The sequence below is a fragment of the Gobio gobio genome (genome assembly GCF_949357685.1).
Source record: "Gobio gobio genome assembly, chromosome: 10".
NCBI lineage: Eukaryota > Metazoa > Chordata > Actinopteri > Cypriniformes > Gobionidae > Gobio > Gobio gobio.
The window spans coordinates 52,706,717-52,730,912 of NC_137116.1; the positions used below are offsets into that span (position 1 = coordinate 52,706,717).

At 37.4% G+C, this 24,196-nt stretch overlaps 1 protein-coding gene across 1 annotated transcript in view; it reads right to left on the reverse strand.

Annotated features, from left to right (window-relative positions):
- The window catches only part of elk1 (ETS transcription factor ELK1), a 34,765-nt gene extending 11,880 nt beyond the window's left edge, over positions 1-22,885 (reverse strand). Inside the window, exons 1-6 of the mRNA XM_079828003.1 lie at positions 22,212-22,885; positions 11,593-11,801; positions 8,262-8,648; positions 3,978-4,127; positions 1,506-1,742; positions 1,252-1,381 (exon numbers count right to left, since the gene is read on the reverse strand). Coding sequence (XP_079684129.1) covers positions 1,252-1,381; positions 1,506-1,742; positions 3,978-4,127; positions 8,262-8,648; positions 11,593-11,801; positions 22,212-22,236 — 1,138 coding nt within the window. The 5' untranslated portion in view covers positions 22,237-22,885. The remainder of the gene's footprint in view (positions 1-1,251; positions 1,382-1,505; positions 1,743-3,977; positions 4,128-8,261; positions 8,649-11,592; positions 11,802-22,211) is intronic.
- Between the last annotated feature and the right edge of the window lie 1,311 nt (positions 22,886-24,196).

Below are 24,196 nucleotides of genomic sequence, written 5' to 3' on the forward strand. Positions count from 1 at the left end.
TCTTGCATTATGCAGTAGACATTATACAGCTCAGTACCTTCACGCAGTTCATTAAAGCTACACTGTGTAACTTTTTTTGTTTATTCTTAGCTAAAAACACTTAGTTCTTTCAAAAATATATGTGCTCATTAATGTATATTTACTTCTTTCAAGTAATAAAGTATTCTCGTAAGTTTATAATATGCCATTGAAAATACATACGGGTGAGGGGTTCGAATGCCGGTCGCCATGTTGCCCCTCCATCTTGAAAGTACATTAGCCAAAGAGGGACATACCCGTAAATTCAAGCTTCGCCTTTTGTGTTTTAACACTCAATGGCACCGTGTCGAATGTGGACGAGGTCGAACTGGAAGCCATGTTAATCTTGGACTAAATCGGCAACCGTAGGAGTTACCTTTTCACCACTAGATGGGGGAAAATATCACACAGTGTAGCTTTAATAAACCATCGGTTTATGTCGGCCTTTTTCATGCTATAGCCGATGGTTGAAAAAAATCGTCCGATACATCAGTGCATCCCTAGTTTGAGGTTAGTAAGATTTTTTTAAGGAAAAGGATGCATTAAATTGATCAAAAGTGACAGTAAAGACATTTATAATGTTATAAAAGATTTCTATTTCAAATAAATCTTTTGAACTTTCAAACAATCCTGTAAACATTATCATGGAAACTGTTTTAAACATAATCAATAATAATAAATGTTTTCTGAGCAGCAAATCATCATATTAGAATAATAATAATAATAATAATAATAAGTTTAATTTATATAGCGCCTTTCCCAAGCTCAAGGACGCTCCACAATAACAGTAAATAACAAGCAGTTTACACATAGACGGACAGTGGACATTTGCCCAGTCCAAGTAATGAGCGATTGCAGTTGCAAATCGCACTACATTTGCAATACAACATGAAAAACAAAGGCAACAAACATTAATTACAGACAGCATGGTGGGCAGTTAGAGTAAAGATGCAGAATGATTTCTGAAAGATCATGTGACACTGAAGACTGGAGCAATGAGCACAAAACAGCACTTAATTATCTTAACACCAGGCTGTTTACGGATGCCAAGCAACATGAAGTATTAATATGGAGTTTATCTGATGTCCCTGAGACTAAAATATTAAGGAATGAGCTAGCACTTACAAAAAGATTCAGTGGTATGTAGTAACACTAAAAAGAGACAGCTGCTTTGCACATCACCAGCTATTCGGAGCTCAAAGTCTTTTTAATGAACCAGAACTTTTGACTAACCAGGTAACTCCGGTTTCTCTTCCACTTCCCCTTCTTCAACCGGCTGAGCCACTGGCTCCACACAGGGTGATGGGGCATCCTCAGGGATTGGGGCATCTGTATCTCCAGGGACTGGCACTGTGGACACCGGCTGAGTATGGCAAATAAAATAAATTAATTACTCTTGCATTTCATTCCAACCAAACATAATTTCCCCCTTTTTAGGGATTTTATACACTGAATAATTTATAAATGACTGTGACATGTCTGTACACCTCAACATCTGTTTTTTCATCCAGATCGACAATCTCCAGCAATTCTTCCTCAGGCGGGAGATTGGACTCTTTGGGCAACCCGACAGGAGGAGGCTTTATGACCACAAACACAGGCTGAGAAGGGTTGACAACACATTCGCCATGAGCCAGAGGAATAAGCGAGGTCAGAGAGCTGGGATCCGACAAGTAGATCTGTGGTGGGTCACCCAAACTCTGGCTCTTCTGTGCTTGAGCATTCTGTGGGATTGATGGATATGATTTAATTAGGGTTGGGAACCGAGAACCGGTTCTTATGCAGAACCGAAACTGATTTTTGAAAAATACCAGAACCGCGCGAAATTCCTAAGTTTCGGTTCCGAAAACGGTTCTGGTGCAATGTGTGTGCGAAGCGCTGGAAGCGTATCCTTTCATAGCGAGTGACAGCCAGTGTTGCCAAGTCCGTGGTTTTCCCGCTTTCCCACTTTCCACTGTTGCCGCGGGCTGTGTTTCATGTCCGCGGGTTGAAGCGATTGTGCAATTGTGTGTTTTTTTTTGTAAAAACCTGGCAACCCTGGCTCACCTCATCATGAATATTAATTACGTTGCCTGCCGCTTCCAGGAGTGCAGCAGTTCAGCACTGAAAGCCCTCGCGCTACACATTTACGGTTTTGCGTCAGATATTTTCTCGTTAACCACCAGCATGGCGAAGAGAAAGTCACAAGTATGGATTCATTTCCAAAGAATGAATGATAATGAAGCAAAATGTAACACATGTGAAAAGTTAATAACATGCAAAGGAGGCTTCACTAGCAATTTGACAAAACATTTGCTACAGCACAGAGTGCCTCAGGGCTTATACCAGATTTATAGTGAAAGGCCTATATATATATATATATATATATATATATATATATATATATATATATATATATATATATATATATATATATATATATATATATATATATATATATATATATATATATTTGTCAACCGTTGAGTCACCATGGTTTAGGTAAGCGTTTAGGCACAATTACCTTTGTAATGCTGAATTGCAATTTATTATTTACAAGTTCACTGAATAACTGAATTACTATTAAATTAATATACAACTAATTAATAAATATAACTAATAAATATAATTTATAACTTGGTTTTATTCAGAGACAGAGAGATAAAATGTAATAAGACAATTTCAGAGGTGTTCATTTGAAAAAAATGTGTTGCAAGAATGGCTTAATTAATACTGTAATATATGTACAGTACAGGACTTTTTTGACATTGCCAACCTGTAAATTAATTTTAGAGCAAGTATAAACACAAAATGGATTGTTTGAGTTGCGTATTGTGCCTTTTTCCTTTACCACTATTTGTTTAATAATTTTAATGGAACCGGAATCGGAACCGGAATCGTTAGGCGGAACCGGAAAATTTCTCACGATTCCCAACCCTAGATTTAATAACCAGATGTCTTAATAATATCAGTATTTAACATGGGTGCTGGATTGCAAGCTGATTAGCTGATTTTTAGGTATGTTCCAGGAATCATAATGAATAATCTTTTATAAATCTGTCTAACAATGCCATGTTGATCAGGTCAGGTCACCTTTATTTTATAGCGCTTTTCACAACACAGATGCTTCAAAGCAGTTTTACAGTGATGATAGGAAATTAATTTTGTTTTAGATGAAAAGCTAGAGTAAGTTTTTGATTGATTAATTTCTGTTGTAAAAACAATAATGTAAATATTATTATTATAATTGTGAATCAAAAAAATAAAAGCGCATTAAAAAAACAGAGAAAAAAGCATGATTTCATCTCTTAAATGTCTTAGTGTGTGTTTTGGTCATAATTGAGACTTTTTTAAATCTAATTTCAGCTTTTTATCTCATAATTTTGACTTTAAATCCAAAAATTTAATTTTTATCTCAGAATTTTTAATGTCCTAATTTCAACTGTTCATCTCACAATGACTTTTTTTTACTTTTTATCTAATAATGAGGACTTTTAAAATCATAATTTCAACATTTTATCTTATAAATATGACTTAGTATGTTGTATTTTCGACTTTATCTCACTATTATGATTTTAAAATCATATTTTTTGACCTTTTATCTAATAATTAGGACTTTTAAAATCATAATTTCTACATTTTATCTCTTAATTATGACTTTATGATAATTGAAATGAGCTGATCAGTAATATAGTTGAATATTTAGTGTCCCCATCAGGAGGCTACAATGAGTGCTTCAATGAAAAAAATAGTTTGTAGCCATTTTACTTCCATATTGTGACATTTTCAAGTGCAACAAACAACATTTGTGTGGGACTTGATTTTATTCATTGGGAAAAGGGCTTGCATGAATGCAATGCTATTTTGACACTATCAGAACTTCGAGGCTGAGATTGACAGCAAATATAATGAGCATGACTGTAAAAATGTCACAAAGCAATCAAAGACTGACGATTTTGCCTAAAATAAGCCATTCTCACCGTGTTTGCAGTGGCTGAGCCAGAGGGCGTCTGGGGGCTGAGAGCGGGCGTGGCACATGGAGATGGGTGGGTCACTATCACCTGCAGACTCTCCACAGTCGACTGAGCCTGAATGGCTCCCTGCTGTCCTTCCGACGGACACATTCGCATCTGCAACATACCAGTGTTAATTTTGACAGCAAATTTTGATTTAGTTTTAGTCATATTTTAGTCACCTGAATTGTTTTTAGTTTTAGTCTAGTTTTAGTCGACTAAATATCATAAGATTTTAGTCGACTAAATCTACAGTAGATTTAGTCTCCTAAAATCTAATGAGTTTAGTTAAATTGGAATAAATTAAGCATTTAAGCATTAAATAACCAACTGTCATTTGAACTGACATTTTGACATCATTTTGTTTTTTACATTAAAAATACACGATTCAATTTTTTTTTAATCATTTTGTTTTTTGTTTTTAAAAACATCTATATAGTTTTTATAACTAATGAATTAAAAATGCGTGACTTTTAATTATAAACAAGCTCGAAATACACATCGATGAAATGCGCCTTACTATTGCAGTTGCAGGATGCTCATTCAAGTTCAGGAGATAAAATATGCATTGTTACAACCGTCTAAAACATATTACTATTAGGGCTATAGCGATACACTAATCTCACGATACGATACGATACGATACACAATATTCAGCTCACGATACGATTCGATATAATTCAATACACTTACATCATTTTCTGAAAGATTTAAAGGGGACGGAGTGATTTTGGTGACATCTTTTGAGTGTTTCATTTACTTGGATTGAATTAACTGCACTGAAAACTAAAAATATCAATTACACAATATATTTCTCTGACTGGACAGAGAGTCTACAGCTTGCAAATGCAGGACAAAGTGAATCAAAGATGTGTTGAGAAAATTTGTTCCATTTATTGAAACAAGCTTACAAGCCTTTGAAAAGTAAATAAAGTGCAGTATTGCAATTAACAATGGAGTTTTAAAAATTGCAGCAAGTGGCCTGTTCTGAACAGTTTCTTTGACAACTTTTTTAGCTTGACACTGACACTTGTTGGTATTTCCAGAGTATTTCACGTTTCTGTCACACAGCTTGCAAACCGCGATGCTTTTGTCTAAGTCAAGGGTCTCAAACCTTTTTTCATTTGAGAGCTACTTTTTAAAAATGAAAGTCACAGAGAGCTACTCATGTTATATAATACTTAAAACTCTTAAATAATGCATCATAATTCTCATAATTTTACACCTGAAAGAGTGTAGTAGTAGTTCCAATAGTCGGTACAATACCACTATTTTGTAAAAAATCAATGTTTATTATTTATGTTGATAATCATAATTAAATAATACATAAACATGTAAAGGCTGTATGCTGTTTAAAAGTAAACATTGTTTATAAAAGAAAGATCAAGTGAAAAATAAGCAACCATTAATAATTATATAATTAGTATTATTTATTTCATAATTATTATTACATAGAGACGTAGCTAAATTTACTGTAGGCTACAATCTGTAGTCAATTCTTTACGTTAAACCGAACTTTTATTTTGACGGGTTGCCGTGAATTGAATACCATGAATACCTTTGAGTGTTTCTGTTCATGATATGACAGTGGGTGCGCGTCTCAATCAGCTCCCTAGTTCAGTAAGGGCACTGATCAGGGATCAGCCCATTGACTTATGTCCTCATCAGTGCCCTGACTACTGAACCAGGAAGCTGAATGAGACGCACACAGTTTTCTCAAATGAAACGGTAAATTCGCATGAAGTGACGGTTTATGCGTTCGTGTCGGCAGAGACTACACACGGCAGAGACGACAAGAGCGAGTGCGCGCGCGCGGGTCGCCCTTCATCCACACAGACGCAGAACATGCAGGAGTAATATTTAAATAGTATTTTGCAGTTTATTATTTACAGACACTAGTATATATTCGGCTTTGGTCTGAAGCCTTGCGCTTAAAGGGTAACTAAACACCTGCTCAGAGCTTAACTCCACCCACTGGCATTTTTTTTTAAATGCTGGAAAAGTGGGCAGAGCCCAGCGGAGACAGAGGGACGAACCGAGGGCGGGGCTGAGCGGAGGGCGTGCACCTGAGACCCGCAGTGACGAATTGATTGACAGCTGTCAGACTCGCGAGTCGCAAAGATGGAGAATGACTGGAGTGACGCTAGCTTTGCAACAGCAGTCATTCTCCCCCACCTTCACCTGAAGTGGAGGAGGGTGAATTTTCTGTAGACACAAACCCGGAGCCTTATCAATGCGAGCCGCTGCTCAAACTGCGTTAACTCCCGATGCAGACGATGCTAGTGAAGCAGAAGCACAAGAGAACTGACCTAATCTATGAACAGTCAAATCCTTATACGGAATGCCACTAAAAATAGATCAGATATCTGATATACATACGATGTATTTTCATTCAAATTAACTGAATCAATAAGTTCAGACCTAAAAGCCTATTATAAACGGATTTCCTCAAATAAGTTAGACTATATACACCAGCGTTACAGTATTGTTGTCCGTTACCACGGCAACCACTTGCGTGTCAGGGTTTGAAAGCGCGTCTCATGTATGAAAATGATCTGTACACATGACGGGCGGCAATAATATCGCAAGAAAAGCCTGACGTGTACTGACAACTGCATTATTTAACCGTATTTTCTTCATTACAATGTTAAAGCAAGTGTCAGGTCAGTTTCATTCATAATGTTTCTACTTCATGTAACATGAGAGTTCATACTGGAGTGAAGCCGTTCTCATCATGTGATTGGGGAAAACATTTCTGAGGGCGTGGTGAGCTCGTGCCAGGGGCGCGGATAGTGAGCCGTTGGAGGTACCATCCTACGTCACGATGACCCACAACGTCCAATAGGAAAATTCAACTGCAGTAGCCACCGTTCAACCTTAAGAGGGCAGCACTTTGGCGGTTTTACACCATATTTTATAGAATTAAAACACTTTATACTCAAATGTCAAAACATTAACTCGAATCAGTGAACAGCATTAATAAAGCCCCAGTATTACAGATCATTAACTAAAAAAAGTTGGTTTAGAGTTTAGTTACCCTTTAAATTAACACGGAAGCGACTGAACGCAGCTGCTATGGTGAGCTATTTTTAGAACAGACCCGCGGGCAACTCATGTGGTTCTTGCGGGCGACTCATGTTGTTGACCCCTGAGTCTAATTCGTCGCTTTCCTTCTTCTTTTTAAACCCAAAGTGCTCCCATACATCTGCTTTTAAGCATGAAGGTGCTGGATTTATATTCGCCGCCATTTTCTTGAATCTCCTCGCTCTGACTCAAGAAGAGGTAGACGTCTGTGTAAAGTTAGTAGTACGGGTAACTTGCTCTACAGCGATACTAGCGGCTGGCTGACCAAATCGCTCTTCCTGCAACGCGAACGGGGGTAAACACAGGGATTTGAATGGGACTAATGTATCGATATTCGCGCCTTAAAAATCGATACTTTCTTGGGAAAAAAAATATCGATTTATATCGCAGAATCGATAAAATTGCTCAGCCTTAATTACTATATAAACATCGTAAAGTAAACATTGTCATTATTCATCAGCATTAGTTCATAAACAATTGCCTGGCATAAATGTGCGCTATTCATGGATTGTGAGCCGCTCTGGAGCGCTGGATTGGCCTGTAGAAGCGTAACAGCACATTTACATTTACATTTACATTTACGCATTTGGCAGACGCTTTTATCCAAAGCGACTTACATTGCATTCAAGGTACACATTTTACATTTTGTCAATTCTTGCTTTCCCTGGGAATCGAACCCATGACCTTGGCGTTGCTAGCGCCATGCTCTACTGTTTGAGCTATAGGAAAGCTATGCACTGTGTTTGCCAGCGGTTTTAGGGTGATTTCAGGGTGATTGGGACATTTTGCCATTGAGATGACTTGGGAAAAGTGTCCAAATCACCCTGAATTCACCCTAGATCAGCACGTTCAAATCAAATGTGCGCATCTGTTACACAGGGTGCGATATCAGTTCTGACTGGATCTCTTCCCTAATCGACCCTCCCTAACATTTTCGTCTCGTTTTTATTTGTTGACGAAAATGACAGTAAGCTGTCGTCATAGTTTTTGTCATCCAACACTAGTTTTTATTTAGTTATCGTCTCATTTTCGTCAGTGAAAAAAGGTCATTGACGAAGAAATGAACACTGCAACATACACATACATAATCACTGTGAATCAAATACCTGATGTGCCTCACAATCTTTAGATCAGAGACAAAAACATGAAACCCAGAATAAAGCTGACCTCATGCACTGTGCGATCCAGAGAGGCAGGTTTGGGGCTGCCGTCACTCAAGAGCTCCGTTTTGATGAATTTAGAAGTGGTTTTGCAGGGCGTCTGCAAGGACTGGATGGTGAAAGTAGAGTAGAGACCAGACTTCATGTAATCGTTGCGGGAGCTGCGGTGCACCGAGCTGGGGGAAGAGCGCTGAACCTGCAGGCTCTTGGAGAGACACGGGTTGGTGGTGTTAGCAGCACCTATAGGCTTGGTCTGATTGGACAGCTCCAATTTCTCTCCTGCATTGGTCTTCTGTGAATCCTCAGGCCCTCTCAGACCATCAGCAGAGTTGGGGTCCGGAAAGGTCACAAACTTGTAGACGAACTTCTGGCCGCTAACTTTCTTAATAATATTCTGTGGGAGTATGAAAGCTTGATGAAAAATTGAGTAACAATATGCACCCGATATTAATTCAAAGCCTTCCGTTAATCTTTTTTTATTGTGGTTATGCAATAAAAATTCTAGAATTATTATAATTTATTCATGGACAAATAATAGTGATAAATCGAAATGCTGTCCAGGCTGACTAATTGGTTAAAATTCATAAATTTTGAGTGAATAATGTCAAATTAATCACTCAAGAGAATAATAGTGATAAATCGAAATGCTGTCCAGGCTGACTAATTGGTTGAAATTCATACATTTTGAGTAAATAATGTAAAATTAATGTTCAATTCCATTTATTTAATCTCATTTGCTATCATTAAATTATTATAGCTTATAATACTGGCTAAAAGTTGGGGAGGTGGCATGACAATATACATCATGGCAACAATATAAAGAGATTTACTGAGCGGTCAGATGCACACACGATTATGTCAAAATGTCCATTGTGTGGACTATTCACTTAAACACAGTTGGTTATGTCTTAAAGAGCACCTATTATGGCATTTAAAATGTTCCAAATATTGTTTTAGAAGTCCCCAACAACAGTTTTGCATGCATGCAATGACAAAAAAGACTTTAGTTTTCTTATAATATGCATTTATTTTTACCTGTTTTGACAGCGATTCTCAAATGATTCCTTTAGTGATTCACTTTTCAAAACCCCGCCTTTACGTGACGCTAATCTGCGCTGATTGGTCCGATGACCCAGTCAGTTGTGATTGGTTTAGTCTGTGCAGATATTTTCGGAAACGGAACGCCCATCAAAGTCTTATAGTGGCAGTAATTTGTTAATATGTGTCAGGAGTTATGAATATGAAAACCGCGTCGGTACCGTGTGATTGTAATATGAGCCTCAGCTGATCTCATTCATAAAAAAACTCCTCTATTCTCCTCACGAAGACTCGCGACAAATCAACATCCCTCAGGGCTTTTAGTTCAAAAGTGTGCAGATGAGGAGACATATTGATAGATTCTCATATGTCTGTGTCAAATTTCTAAACAGAGGAGTATTTTTTATTCAATACTTCCTCAAAATGCGCAGATGTAGCCTAATCATGAGCGATTGAGTCTCTTATGTGTTGTTTTCAATTCATCCTGGCAGCCGGAGGGCGCTCTGTGCACATGTAGTCCATATATGGTACAGACAGACAAAGAAGAACCATGTGCCATATAATAATAATAATAATAATAAGTTCAATTTATATAGCGCCTTTCCCAAGCTCAAGGACGCTCCACAATAACAGTAAATAACAAGCAGTTTACACATAGACGGACAGAGGACATTTGCCCAGTCCAAGTAATGAGCGATTGCAGTTGCAAATCGCACTACATTTGCAATACAACATGAAAAACAAAGGCAACAAACATTAATTACAGACAGCATGGTGGGCAGTTAGAGTAAAGATGCAACAGATTATTGGTAGTCAGTTAACATTGTGATTGTGTTATGTCAAGTTAACATTGTCATGACTGATAATACTGATTAAACAAATGTGTTTTGAGTTTACTTTTAAATTCATTTAACGTGGTTGTTGTCCTGAGAGCCAGGGGGAGAGAGTTCCATAGCTTAGGGGCTGTAACAAAGAAAAGAAGTCCATAATAAAAGCTTCCTGAAATCACGAAATATGAAAATAGAGGCATTTGAAGACTAATAAACACTCAATCGTGACGATGTATGCTTTGTCTTCAAGCCACTTAGTCTTCAAATGCTCATCCTTGGGCAGATGAAAAAAGTTTGCTTTTGAGTCGCACTTCAGAACTCAGCGTCTCGTCGCCATGATGTTTTCTAGTTTTCACTGGCGTCTCGTGGCCATGATGTTTTCTAGTTTTCACTGGCGTCTTGGAGTGCAATAAGTGGGCGTATCGTATTCAAATAACTTGACAAGTTGACGTCATCTAGTCAGAGAAAAAGCTTCGGTCTTCTAACGATTCTTAAAAATGACTCAGAGTCGACTCTTACTTTTGAAAGAAAATAACTATATATACGGTGCACTGTCATATTTCAAACTTTGCAGGATGTTTTTGTTCACTTAGATCTATGTTACACTAGCCTGGATGCCAGCCGAATTTAGCCCCGCCCACAAAATGTTTTGCTCGGGCAATTCGGTCTGGACTCGCTCCATAGAGGAGGAATTATGCCCGAACAGAAACTGTTCGGACCAATGAAATTGTCAGGGCGGGCTTTAGACGATGATGGACAGATGATCAACAGTAACGTAATCATCCACGTCATCGAAGGCTCTTGGGTTGAATTTGCTCTTATCCTAAACGGAGAACTTGTTCGTATATGCATTCACCTTCACTAGTTCTCTCAGAAACGATGATCGTGTTGGTAAGTACTCTGTGTATCCTTAAATTATTTTATTACTGCCAAAGATCGTTTACACTCATGTTTTTCTTGTAACGTTACTTATGCTGCTTTCACGTGCTCAGCATTAATCATGCGTGCGTGCAGACAGGGTTTCCAAGTGTTTTTGCAATGTCGCGCACAATTGCTACTCAAAACGTTTGGTTGGCAAAATATGTTATTTTGGCAAGGTTGCCTGCTAAAATTCGCATTCCTGGGTTTATATAATCACATAATTGGGGTCGCTTCAACCCGCGGACATGGAGAAAAACACGGACTTGGTAACAGTGCTTGGTAAGAGTTCTGTTGACATTTGACAACTAACGTTACGCGTCGCTCCGTTGCTCTGATTGGTTGTGGGTCTATCCAATTGAGGTCTTTCCTGGCTCGGTTGAAACACGCCCCATAATCAAAGCTCAATGGAGCGGTACCAGACTCAAATTCTGACTAGAATTGAGTATGGCCACGCCAGGCTAATGTTACACACTACATGAAAGGTAAATTTCAAAATTCCATGATAGGTGCTCTTTAAGTGAACTTAGTCATAGTGATTCCTGTGCATACCTTGTCATAGTAGTAACGAAGTGCCCTGCTTAGTTTATCATAGTTCATGTTGGTTTTGTTCTTGCGAAGCCCCCAGAGTCTGGCCACCTCCTCAGCATCCAGCAGTTTGAATTCCCCATCCCCAGACGTCCAGGAGATCAGGTGCTTCTGACTCTGATCATCCAGCAGGTGTAGCAGAAATTGCCACAATGTAATGGACGGATCCATCGCTACAGGGCACAGAAAACACACTATGTTAACCATATTTGTAAACTTTTGGTTAAAGTTTAGAGGTGCTAAGTGCTTAGTATCATGTTAACATTGTACAAGATTTGAAAAAGGACTATGTAATTAGTAAAACAACCTGAAATTCATGGGCGCCACTAGGCCCTTTTTAGGGGGGCTTCAGCCTAAACCAAGCAGAGGTGTGTGCGTTGATCTGAGCCTCATTGGTCTGTCACCGCTCGTCAATGTCAAAATATTTGAGAAAACCAATCAAATCAGAGTAGGCGGGCTTTATGTTCACAGAAGCTGCTGAGGCTGAGCGCGAATCTTACATCAAGTGCGAGATATGTTTAGCAAAACTAAACGTTTCATATTTGACAGCTGCTTCTTTAAGTCAGAAATGTTAAACAAATGACAAAAATATGCAGCCAAATTAACAAACTTTTGTCTAATTACGCAATTTTGATTTGAAATTGGCCTATGTAATGTCATTTATAATATAATTAACAAACAAGAAATATTAACAAAGCCGTTTTCTTCTGATTAGGCATAAGATTAATATAGTAATGAATGTGCGCATATTGTAAATTAATTTAATAAATTTAGTTACCTAGCTTTCCTGTTAGCCTTCGAAAATGATTAATAAAACATATAAATATCAGTTAAACATGTTTACTTTCTTCACTGACAAAAATGGAAAAACTTTATCAGTCATAAAGTGAATGAACGACAGTGCGACGGCCGTGAATTAATCAGTGCGCCCGTGAATCATTGTACTTTCGATTTAGAATTAGCGCAAATTTTTGGGCGGGTTGCTTGAATGGTGGGTTCATTAGACTATTATTCTTAATGAATAACACAATAACAAAACAGTACAATTAACTCACTTAAATAGGTACTTTTAAATTCCGATTTGAAATAGGGTTGGGCAATGTCTCCTAAATTGGCAGTTGACGATGTTTACAGTAAAACATCGTGATGGACGATAATATCGTAATTTTTTTTATTAATACAAATATATAATTTACTATATCTGTATTTTACTATCTCTTTACATAAATACTATTTTCTACTTAAAAACGATATAATTTCGTTATTTTACTAACCCAAATAATGACTCATCCGCGCTAGGTTGCACGTGAGGGAAAAAAGTAGCTTTCTTCCACTTAAGAAGAGTAGTGCACTTTTTATTTTAATATATCTCTTTACATAAATACTATTTTCTACTTCAAAACTATAATTTCGTTACTAACCCAGTGTTTTGTTAATGCTGTTTTACGTAAATAACACAGAGTGAAGCACAAAGCTTTGTTTACAAAGGAAATAAATTCGCAGCCATGAATAGATTCATGCCGAATGAGAGAGGTAGGCTGAGCCCAATTTAAGATTTGTCAGCTTTTTTATTCTGTTTTGCGATTTCCGTGAATTTTAACAATAGGCCGAAAGTTAGTCCATTTTATCCCACATGGACATTTCTTTTCTCAAATCTTCACTCGCGTCGCACCCATTTTCGCAGGGAATTATAAACGTTTCTTCCTTTCGTTTGTTTATAATTAAGTCTATAATACCCACTCACGTCCTTTACTGTGGGAAAGTAGAAAAACACTGTAGGACGAATAGGCTACCGTTTTACTTAATTTTATTTAACACAGTTTGTACTTGTTATTAGACTTGATAAGGCGCGTCAAGTTTATTTGAATAGCGCATTTCACACACACACACAGGCGATTTTACTTTCGTTTTCTCTGGCAGTGAATAATCAAACATAGCTTAAATGTCTTGACCCTGTGGAAGCTAAAATTCGCTCTTCAGACCTTTTACAACAAGTGTTGCTTTGCAACATCAGGAGAAAACATGAAGACGAAGATATTTGAGAAGGTGTCTATCCAGCTCGTGTTTCATCTTGCGCAGAGCGGTATATGACGCATCTTTGAGGGGAAATGAAACAATTTTTTTACACTAATATTTAATTTTCTTAAATTCTTTAGGTTACCATTATTTACTGATAATTGTTTAAATGTTTTACAGGCTGTGGTGTGTTGTTTCACTGACGGAAGTGCTGAAATAAACACGCATGCTTATAAAATGGATGTTTTAGCCTCGTTTATTATTTCAAAATGTAGGCTATTTCTGGCATAGACTACAGTATTTAAAATAGAATATATGCATTAGTTATATTCTCAATTTAATTTACAGAGCAATCCCTGCTGAGTTTTTAGTTTACCTATAGAAGAGGATTTAGTGTGTGTCGCAAGACTCGCAATGGGGGTCTAACTGAAATATATGCCGATATTGGACTATCTGCTGTAAAAACAGAAATAATGGTTTTACTAGCTATGTTGCAAAAAAATACTGCATCTAAAATCCCTAGATTTGGTAAATTTGATCTGGAACTGCAGCCATGTTAGTAGGGCTGCAACGACGCATCGACGTCTACGAAAATACGTCGACGTGCGTGAAATGCGTCGACGGCACATTTTTACCCTCTAGAATAGAACAGAAGATCTAGGATAATGGCAGCTTCTGCTCCCGGGCATAGTGAAAATGATAATTTAACATATAAAGCCAGACCGCAACATTCAAAAGTGTGGGAGTACTTTAAACAGAAGCCGAATAAAACTGTGCTTTGTTCGCTCTGTAACGCCGGTTTCACACTGCACGCGGTGGCGCTGAAGCACCAAAATTGGTGCTATATAGCACTAAAAAAGGTTCCCCTATGATTACAAGCCAAGAACCATTTTTGGTGCCATATAGAACCTTTTTTTTAGAGTGTAGAAGAAAAATTATGATTTATTACTTAAAAAAATAAAGTTTTCGTCGAAATTTGGGCAAAAACTTCTGTCAGCTTTAGTCATTGTTTATGCACATGTATATCTTCAAAATAGACGACTAGCTATACATTAACACTATGCTGAAAGCTCCTGTATGTGAACCTTTTGCAGATAAACACAAGTGCATTTTCATTTACTATTGACACAAATCAATAAGTAAATCATACTCAACTATTATAGTAAACAACTTTTCCTAATTAGGCCAACTCTGTATACATTTTATGATGAATAGTATCATTATACATGATGTTTAAAACGCTTCTTGTGTTCATATATTTCATTATAAAATGGCTTAAGTACACTACCCTTCCTGAGATACAATTAATATTGTCATTCATTGATTTCATGTTAAAATAATATACAAATTCACTACCCTCTTTGAAATACAATAATCAGTAAAAAAGAAGCATTAAATGAATCCGGAAAAATAATCGTTAGATTAGTCGACTAATCGGAAAAAAATAATCGTTAGATTAGTCGACAGAAAAAATAATCGTTAGTTGCAGCTCTACATGTTAGAGTTTTTGGGATTCAACTGAATACATACAGTAAATTACAGTCAATGAAATTCTCTTTCTTTAGGCGTCTTTATGGTTGGAGTGAGTAGATGAGTGTAAATGGAGAGTGAACATTTTATCTGCAGTGACATCAAGGGAAAACAGGCAAGAATTAATGGTGCTACAGTCAGCAGAGGACGTGTATCACAAGTTCAGGAAGAACATGTTGAGAATGCAAATTAACCCTATTACCAATACCCCCCCCCCCATCCCCTTCATTTACGTAACTCATAAGCAACACCTTAGAAACGATCACCATGGTAAAAGCATTTAAGCAACAGTTTCTAAGGAATATAAAAGACCCCGGCACCTTTTAAGCACAATGAACCAAATAAAACGCAGGGAATTGCTGATGACAACGAAGGGAACAGTTCTCATTTTAACCCAGCACATTCATTAATTAATACCGTCATTAAAATGAGCTGTAAGTGATTGAGCGAGTGCATTCATTAACAGTCAAATGTCTTTAATAAACGGTGTCATTCTAGGACTGAAACACCAGAAGAATATCCTGTGGGCAGATTGTACAACCACACACCAAGGCAAACAGAGGGTTTTACAAAGCTGTTGTTCAGGATTTAAATGTCATATTGTCCTGTTAGCCCATTATCTACACTTACTCATCAAATCAACATCTCACTGCAATGACTGATGAAATTACTCATTTTTCATACAGGCTGACAAAAAGTTTTTTGAAGACACTTTTCATAATTGTTCCTGGTAGAAATACATACAATAATAATTATGCATTGAGAACAAATAGATTATTAGCATTCAAACTAACTAAAGAACAAATCCGGAGAGTTGAATTAATTTGATCAATAACGGTGAAAAGTGAACAACCCTCAATGTTATTCATCAACAAAATATTACATATCGCTTTAAGCAATTAACATGAATTAAAAATTGTTAAGCAATTAACATGAATAGATCAATTAAAAATGTGTTAAATGTAGATGTATGCCTAGTAATAAACATATAATGAAATATAATAACAAGTGCTTGTGTAACTACACTGTAAAACGAACACAAAGAAAACGATATGCACCATACCAGTTATTTGTCAAGATTATTTACCTAAATAGTATCAATCAATATTGGATATTTCAGATTTCTTTAGCCGCTATCTAATTTTAACATAAAAAGATTGGATTAAATTTCAACAAATATCTTAAGGGCCTTTATCTTATTCACTGTATCCCCCAGAGTTAGATAAGTCCATACACACCATTCTCATCTCCGTGCCATAACTCTGTCTGACACACCCACCGCTAGCCTAGCTTAGCACAAAGACTGGAGGTAAATGGCTCCAGCTAGCCTACTGCTCAATAAGTGAATAAAATAACGCCAACATTTTCCTATTTACATGTTGTGTTTAGTTACATCGTGTATTAAGACTGACGAAAAATGAAAAGCTGTGAATTTCTAGACTGATACACTCAAAAAAAAAAAAAGGTTCTATATAGCACCAAAAATGGTTTTTCGTCGTAATCATAGAGGAACCACTTTAGGTGCTATATAGCACCATATCTTAACATGGTCTGTATATGGTAGCGGTGCTATATAGCACCTTAGTCAAAGAACCGGTGAAGAACCACTGAAGCACCAAAATTGGTGCTATATAGCACTAAAAAAGGTTCCCCTATGATTACGAGCCAAGAACCATTTTTGGTGCCATATAGAACCTTTTTTTTAGAGTGTATGTCTAGGAACTATTCTCTCATTCCTGCGTAATAATCAAGGAGCTTTGTGTCGTACCATGAGTGCAGCGGCGCAATGATATTACACAGCGCCTGAAAATAGGCTAACTTCCGTCAACATAACCAACGTGACAACCTGCTTACACAGAGAGTGTGCTGGGGACTATTTTCAGGCGCTGTGTAATATCATTGTATTCATCACAACATTTAAATAGGAAAATGTTGCCGTTATTTTGTCGCTTATTGAGCAGTAGGCTAGCTGGAGCCATTTACCTCCAGTCTTTGTGCTAAGCTAGGCTAGCGGTGGGTGTTTCAGACAGAGTTATGGCACGGAGATGAGAATGGTGTGTATGGACTTATATAACTCTGGGAGATACAGTGAATAAGATAAAGTCCCAAAAAGTCGGTGTATTCCTTTAAGAGTCCACAGTTTAACTTTTTGATCAACTATTCAGCTCAAAATTAATATTTACCAATATTTTATACTGTACTTTATAGTATTGTGATCAGGGCTTAAAAACGGAAAAAAATATCAATCGGTTCACTCCGAGCAGAATCGATATTATAACGTTTCCGTTTTTGCGTTCCTCATTAAACATTACTGTTCCAAAAACGGTTTGATTTGAAAAAATAACGGTTAATAACGTTATTTTAATCTAGCCTATACTTTAAACAAATATGTATAAAATAAAGACTTATAAGTATATATATTTATATATATATATATTTTCACTCAATAATAATATAACGCATGATAATTAAACTTGAATATTTATTTCATAACATTTTTAAAACCACAACAGAAATACATGCATTAATTACAAAGCATAAACAGCGGGACAAATATTGACCTGTTTTAATGGAGCGGAAAGTGGCCGTCTATATGCCTAATTCTTTTCAGAAGAGTGATAACATTCTTTGTACATAACTTTTTTTTCAACACGACTTGTTTAAAAATTGCATGAATAAAGAATAAATAAACTGGATAACCATTGCTATTTTCAAAGCAAACTCTGCGCAACACGTCCTTGCATCACATAATCAAATTCAGTCAGCTAATAAAGCTTGATCATTTAATGCAATATAACATACCATTTAATAGAAGCATCAACCGACTATATAGAAAACATTGACCTGTCCTGTATTGGCAATCTGAAAGACTATAGGAAAAATGTTTGATAGATGCTAGTAACCTTGGATAGGCTTAGACGGAATCCACAAACTAGCCTAAATCAGTCTATTTGAGCTTAAAGTCCGTACTGCTTATTTAAACGTTAGAAAAGAATGTCCTCCAATACCTGCGCTTTCATTGTAGACCTCAGCGGGGAAAGAAATGTACTTGAGGCATGAAAATGCGCGCTCTATACTGACGGTAGATTCATAGATGACATTTCACTCACAATTGATCCGTCAACGTCACATGCCGTACTCTATTCATTATTGGTCACTGCCAAATTAAAATATTAAAGAGAACGATAAAATAACGTTATTAACCGGTTAATGGTCATTTCAAATTAACGTTTCCGTTCAGAACGATTCAAATTGATTTTGATTTCGTTTTCGTTCCTCTTAAAATTTCGTTCGTTTCCGGTTTTCGTTCCTTGAACCGGTTCAGAGCCCTGATTGTGATGCCTAAATTTCACTTAATTGTTGATTTGACATTGACAAGAATGACTGGTTTTAGTTTTTAAGTATAGACTTGTACTAAAATGTGGAAACTGTATACTGTTTTAACTGAAAGAAACTTGCACTGATATATATTAAAAAAACGTCAGTGCCATTGTTTTGTCTCCAAATGCACACCAGTAATGTTTTTTTAAGGCACGTTTATAAAAGCTACTTAAATGTCCTATTAAAATTAAAAGGCCTAACCCTGTTCTTAAAGGGATAGTTCACCCAAAAATGAAAATTACCCCATGATTTACTCACCCTTAACCATTCTAGGTGTATATGACTGCTGGAAGATAGTTATTTTAGTTGTAAATATGGATATTTTTCTCACACAAACGCATCGCTTCGCTTCAGAAGGCCTTTATTAACATCCCCAGAGTCCTGTGGATATCTTTTATGATGGATGGATGCACTTTTTTGGGCTTCAAAATCAAATCCTCTATTCACTTAGAAATCTTGGAAGAGCCAGGAGATTATTTAATATAACTCCGATTGCATTCGTCTGAAGGAAGAATGTCATATACACCTAGGATGACTTGAGGGAGAGGAAATCATGGGGTAATGTTCATTTTTAGGTGAACTAACCCTTTAATCTAAGCCTTGTCTGTGAAACTGGGCCTTTGTCTCCTAAAAGAAAGAATCGATTCTGAACCGCAGAAAGGAGTCGCCAGTAATTCCAGTCGCAAATTTGCATAATACTGCCAGCGAACAACGTCTACTTTGAGCATCAAACACTGTAGGTGTAAGTGAGGCCTGCAAGAGTTTGGTTTGTGTTATCGTTGTTTATCAGCTGCAAATCCACTTGCAAAGGATGGAGGACTCGGGTAAAACCAACACCTCCACTACTGTTCGTTAGGGTTGGGTCCCGTTCACATTTTAACCAGTACCTGAAATTCAATGCCGCCAACGGTACCTTTTTTTGGTACTTTAGGGATGTTTACCTCAATAACTGTAAGTAATTTATAGAAGTGTTATTGACAGAACTGCCTTGGTCACTGTCTATGATGTTTATTTACTGTAATATTTACCACTAAATAGTAGGCTACTAGCTACTTAATTAATTGAAATCATAAAAACCACCATTTAATTTTTTTCTTTCTTTTTTTTTTTAATTTCTATTAAAAGATTTCCCACAAATTCTGTGTTATGTATTTTCTGGTAATCAAATGAATACATAAAACATAAATTTAATGTATCTTTTAATTGAATTAAACTTTTTCGTCAAACAAAGTGCTGCACAACTGAGCTTTATATACTGTTAAAATTAAAACATACACTCTAAAAAAAAAAAAGGTTCTATATGGCACCGAAAATGGTTCTTGGCTCGTAATCATAGGGGAACCTTTTTTAGTGCTATATAGTGGTGCTTCAGTGGTTCTTCACCGGTTCTTTGACTAAGCTGCTATATAGCACCGCTGAAGAACCACTGAAGCACCAAAATTGGTGCTATATAGCACTAAAAAAGGTTCCCCTATGATTACGAGCCAAGAACCATTTTTGGTGCCATATAGAACCTTTTTTTTTTTTTGAGTGTAGAAGAAAAATTATGATTTATTACTTAAAAAAATAAAGTTTTGATAATGTATTACATTAGTGTTAGTATTATTATTACATTGAGACGTATCTAAATTCTGCTGTACAACAGTAATATAGTTGTCAAGTTTTGGCGGGTTGCCGTGAAGACCTTTGAGTTTCTGTGTGTTTATGAAATTACGGTAGTTTTTCCTCAAATGAAACGGTAAAATGCTCATGAAGTGACTCTCAGAGCGGCTCTGGAGATGATGTTCGTGCATTCATGTCCTCGTATGAGATGGCACAGATGGAAACACGTGACCGTTGTGCACGATATAGTGTGTGTGTGTGTGTGTGTGTGAGGTAAATTAAACCGTGCGTCTGCGCCATTCATTCATTTATTCACACAGAGACACGCAGGACATGCATGATTCATATTTAAATCATTCTCCGGTACCGTAAATTTGTCACCGATTGATTAAATGTGATTCGGTACTCGGTAGTACCGACGTAATTCGGACTGAGCCATCTGACCAATCAGAGCAGAGTCGGCTCTGGGAAAGGAGGAGTTTAGAGAGACTGAGGCTGAATCCCAAATCGCCCCCTATACCCTTAAATAGGGCATTATTTGAGGGGACAGCCATTTGTAGTGATATCCGAAACCACAGTGGCTGTGCACTCATTCAATCCCACAATGCACCGCAATAACGAGTGCCGATGTACGGCTGTCCGACACACACTCCTTCAAGTGAACTGTATTAGTGGACTAACGTAGGGAATAGTGAACGAGGGTTTAGATTTCGGATTCAGCCTGAATCTAACAAACCGTTTTCAGACTCTGAGAAATTATGTATATGATAAGAAAATGTAAGGGTTTTTTATTTAAATCTATTATAGGAGACCTCAAAAACTAAATAGTACCCTTTAAAATAGCACAAAAGGGGCATTTGAACTCCAGCAAAACAAACAGGTTCAGATTTTAGCACAATAACATTGAAGCTTCCGAGAAAAACATAACCACACCACACATCTACATTACAGAAAAATGCAAACATAATCACAGGGTCACTGTACTTAAGATAAAAATGGCATAGTGAAGCCAAAACCAAATAATCAGATCCACATTCGTCTTATTTACACTTTGATTATTCGCTAATTTTCCTTGCAGTGTAGCTGAAGAGCTCCAGCAAGACTAATCAAGGGACTAACACTGCACAGCTTGCCTTAGTCTAATGCCTCATAAATCAGTCTGTACATCTGATATAAGCAAATAAAGACCGGCTCTGAACAACACACATCTGTTTTCCCCCTGTCAGACATTATTGCCTTAAGACTGTTCGGGGACATCAATGCTCAATAGTCAATTATCTTGAGTTCTCAGACTGCATGATGACTTATAGCCAATAAATTAATTGCCATCAGAAAGGAGGAGAGATGGTGTGAGCAGAATTAATCCAGTGCTAAAAAACCACCCAATAAGCAGGTTCATCAATGTGAGGTCTCCTTTACATTCTGTCTGCCTGTTAATATCAAGATGACACTGGTTTTATTTACACAAACAAACAAACACAGTAGAGAAATGCTGACATTTGCATTGCACAATCATGTTCAATGCAAGTTTGGAAAGCAGCAAGTTCTTATGCACTTGCATTAAAGTTGTCAGAGTAATTAAAAAGGCCTTGTACAAAAGATATCGAATAATAAAGCTAATAGCACCTTTACTAATAAAAGAACAGTACATGAGCTTATTTGACAGCTCTGACACTCATAAACAAATGTAGTTCTATTTAAAATGATCTTTTGCTGGTTAGTAAAAATAACCAGGAGAGAAAGAAGTCAGCCACACATTGATATCCTGTATTTGATTCAGAACCAGCTGCATGTGGAGACCCTGTCAGACATTTGGATTGGAAATCATGTACTCAAAATAAGGTGTAAATACCACTAATGTTTATGGTTTTTTTTGGCAATCACGTTGATTTGAACACAACGCCAGGATTATACACCATCCAACTCATGGATACATTAACTGTGAATAAAAGAGAGCGAGTTGTGAATGTTTTATTTGCCTAACAAGCACTTTATTAAACTCGAAAGCAAGCACTCCTCCATGTCCAACCTCCTTGAAGTGGAATAAAACTTACCGCTGATCAGCGGGTTGGAATCCATCTCTCCCAAATAATTGTGTTTATGGGCGGTTTTATTCTTTGGCGATTAAATCACGTCCATTACTGTGCTTGCTGGGTGTCAAAAGTCGGTGGTTTAATTGCGTTTGGTTGTTATGTAACACATGCACCTCTCCCTCCATGTTAGTTGACATTAGCAGCTAAGTCGCTAGCTCGCGTTAGCTCACGCTGCCTGCGCGTGCACCGTTCCTGTCAGACGGAATGAAGACTTCTTCAAACGTCAAAATACTCCGGTAAAATCGACCAGGGCCCCGGTTTAAAAGGTGGAATGTCACGCCCTGCCTTTAAACTAATAGAGAAACAGTAAGGTGGGGTTCATTCCAGTGTGGTGGACGGTCAGGGAGGGCAAATAAAACGAGACCCATGATCAGGTAGCCGTTGGTCCGTCCACTTCGGCGCGAAGCGCGCGATCTCCAGATCAGCGGTGTCCAGGCAACGGACGGAAAGTCCTCGCGCTCGCTCTAGCCAACCGCAAGCGCGGCTGCACTGTTGAGCTCAGGGTAGTAAAAGACAGAGCGCTCCCTTCCGAAGTTTTTTTTAACAACAACAACCTCTGCTTTCCCCCTCTTTGCTTCCTGTTTCCACGAACGCCTCGACTACTTGTTTCTTTTTTTTCCACCTCTCTTTGGTCCGCGAGTCCCCTGTGCGGCCGTGACGTCACTGCACAGGCATGACGTGAGTCGGCTGTAGTCGAGCTTAGCGAAATTAATGAGGACAAACTTTTGTGTTGCTTTGCTTTCTTCTCTGGAGGAGAGAGTTTTTATTCAGCGCCAAGGTCGAATGAAATGCACAAAGAAAATACATATGAAACCAAATCTCTCTCTCTCTCTCTCTCTCTCTCTCTCTCTCTCTCTCTCTCTCTCTCTCTCTCTCTCTCTCTCTCTCTCTCTCTCTCTCTCTCTCTCTCTCTCTCTCTCTCTCTCTCTCTCTCTCACACACACACACGCACACACACACACACACACACACACACACACTCAAAATCAAGTGCGATCCACAGGTTGCTACTGCAGGACTGGCCGGAAATGTTGCTTTCACCACATAATGCAGGGGTTTTCCAGGGGCCGCAAGAGAGTGCTAAGGGGGTCCGTGGAAACGTTTGTAAAAATGTAATCAGTTATTAAATACATCAATAAATGTGACCAAAAGGAGTTAAATTAAATTCTAGGATGGGGTCCCTTACATGAAGTTTGATCTTAATTGGCCCCTGATAATAAACTAATATAGGCAGGGGTGCCGTTAGGGATGATTTTAAGGGCCCACTTTTGGGCCCCCCAGAGATTGGTTTTATTAGTAGTAACCAGTGTTTTGAAAAAGTAATCTGATTACTGATTACTCCTTTAAAAAGTTACTTAGTTACTTTACAGATTACTTAGTTTTAAAAGTAACTAAATTAGATTACAAGTTACTTTATTAGTTACATTCAGCTGTTGCTGACAACACTCCTGCCGCCTCAACATAAAAATGACAACCATTTTTGCCAACACCCACTTTATTGGAAGTGCATTTTTAACAGTAATGTTCAAAAATGTATCTCCTGACATTTTAAGTTGAAATAAAAAATTATTGTTTTAATAAAAAAATGTAATAAAGACAGCAAAAATATATATTTTTACTAAGGAAAATGACAAAAATAGTAACTCACAGTGATTTGGATAAATTACTTTAATCTGATTACTGGTTTGGAAATAGTAATGCGTTAGATTACTTGTTACTGGAAAAAGTAGTCAGAGTAACTAAGTACTAAGTAACGCATTACTGGCATCACTGGAAGTAACAGTACTAGTAGTAATGTAATAGAAATGATAAATGTACAATCTACCAAAGAGTTGCAAAAAATATCAAATTTACGGCTTATTTCCGGCAAAATCCAGCAAAACGCTCCACTACACGAACCACTCACGCTCACGGGTAAAATGACATTTGCTCAAATCCCATGACAT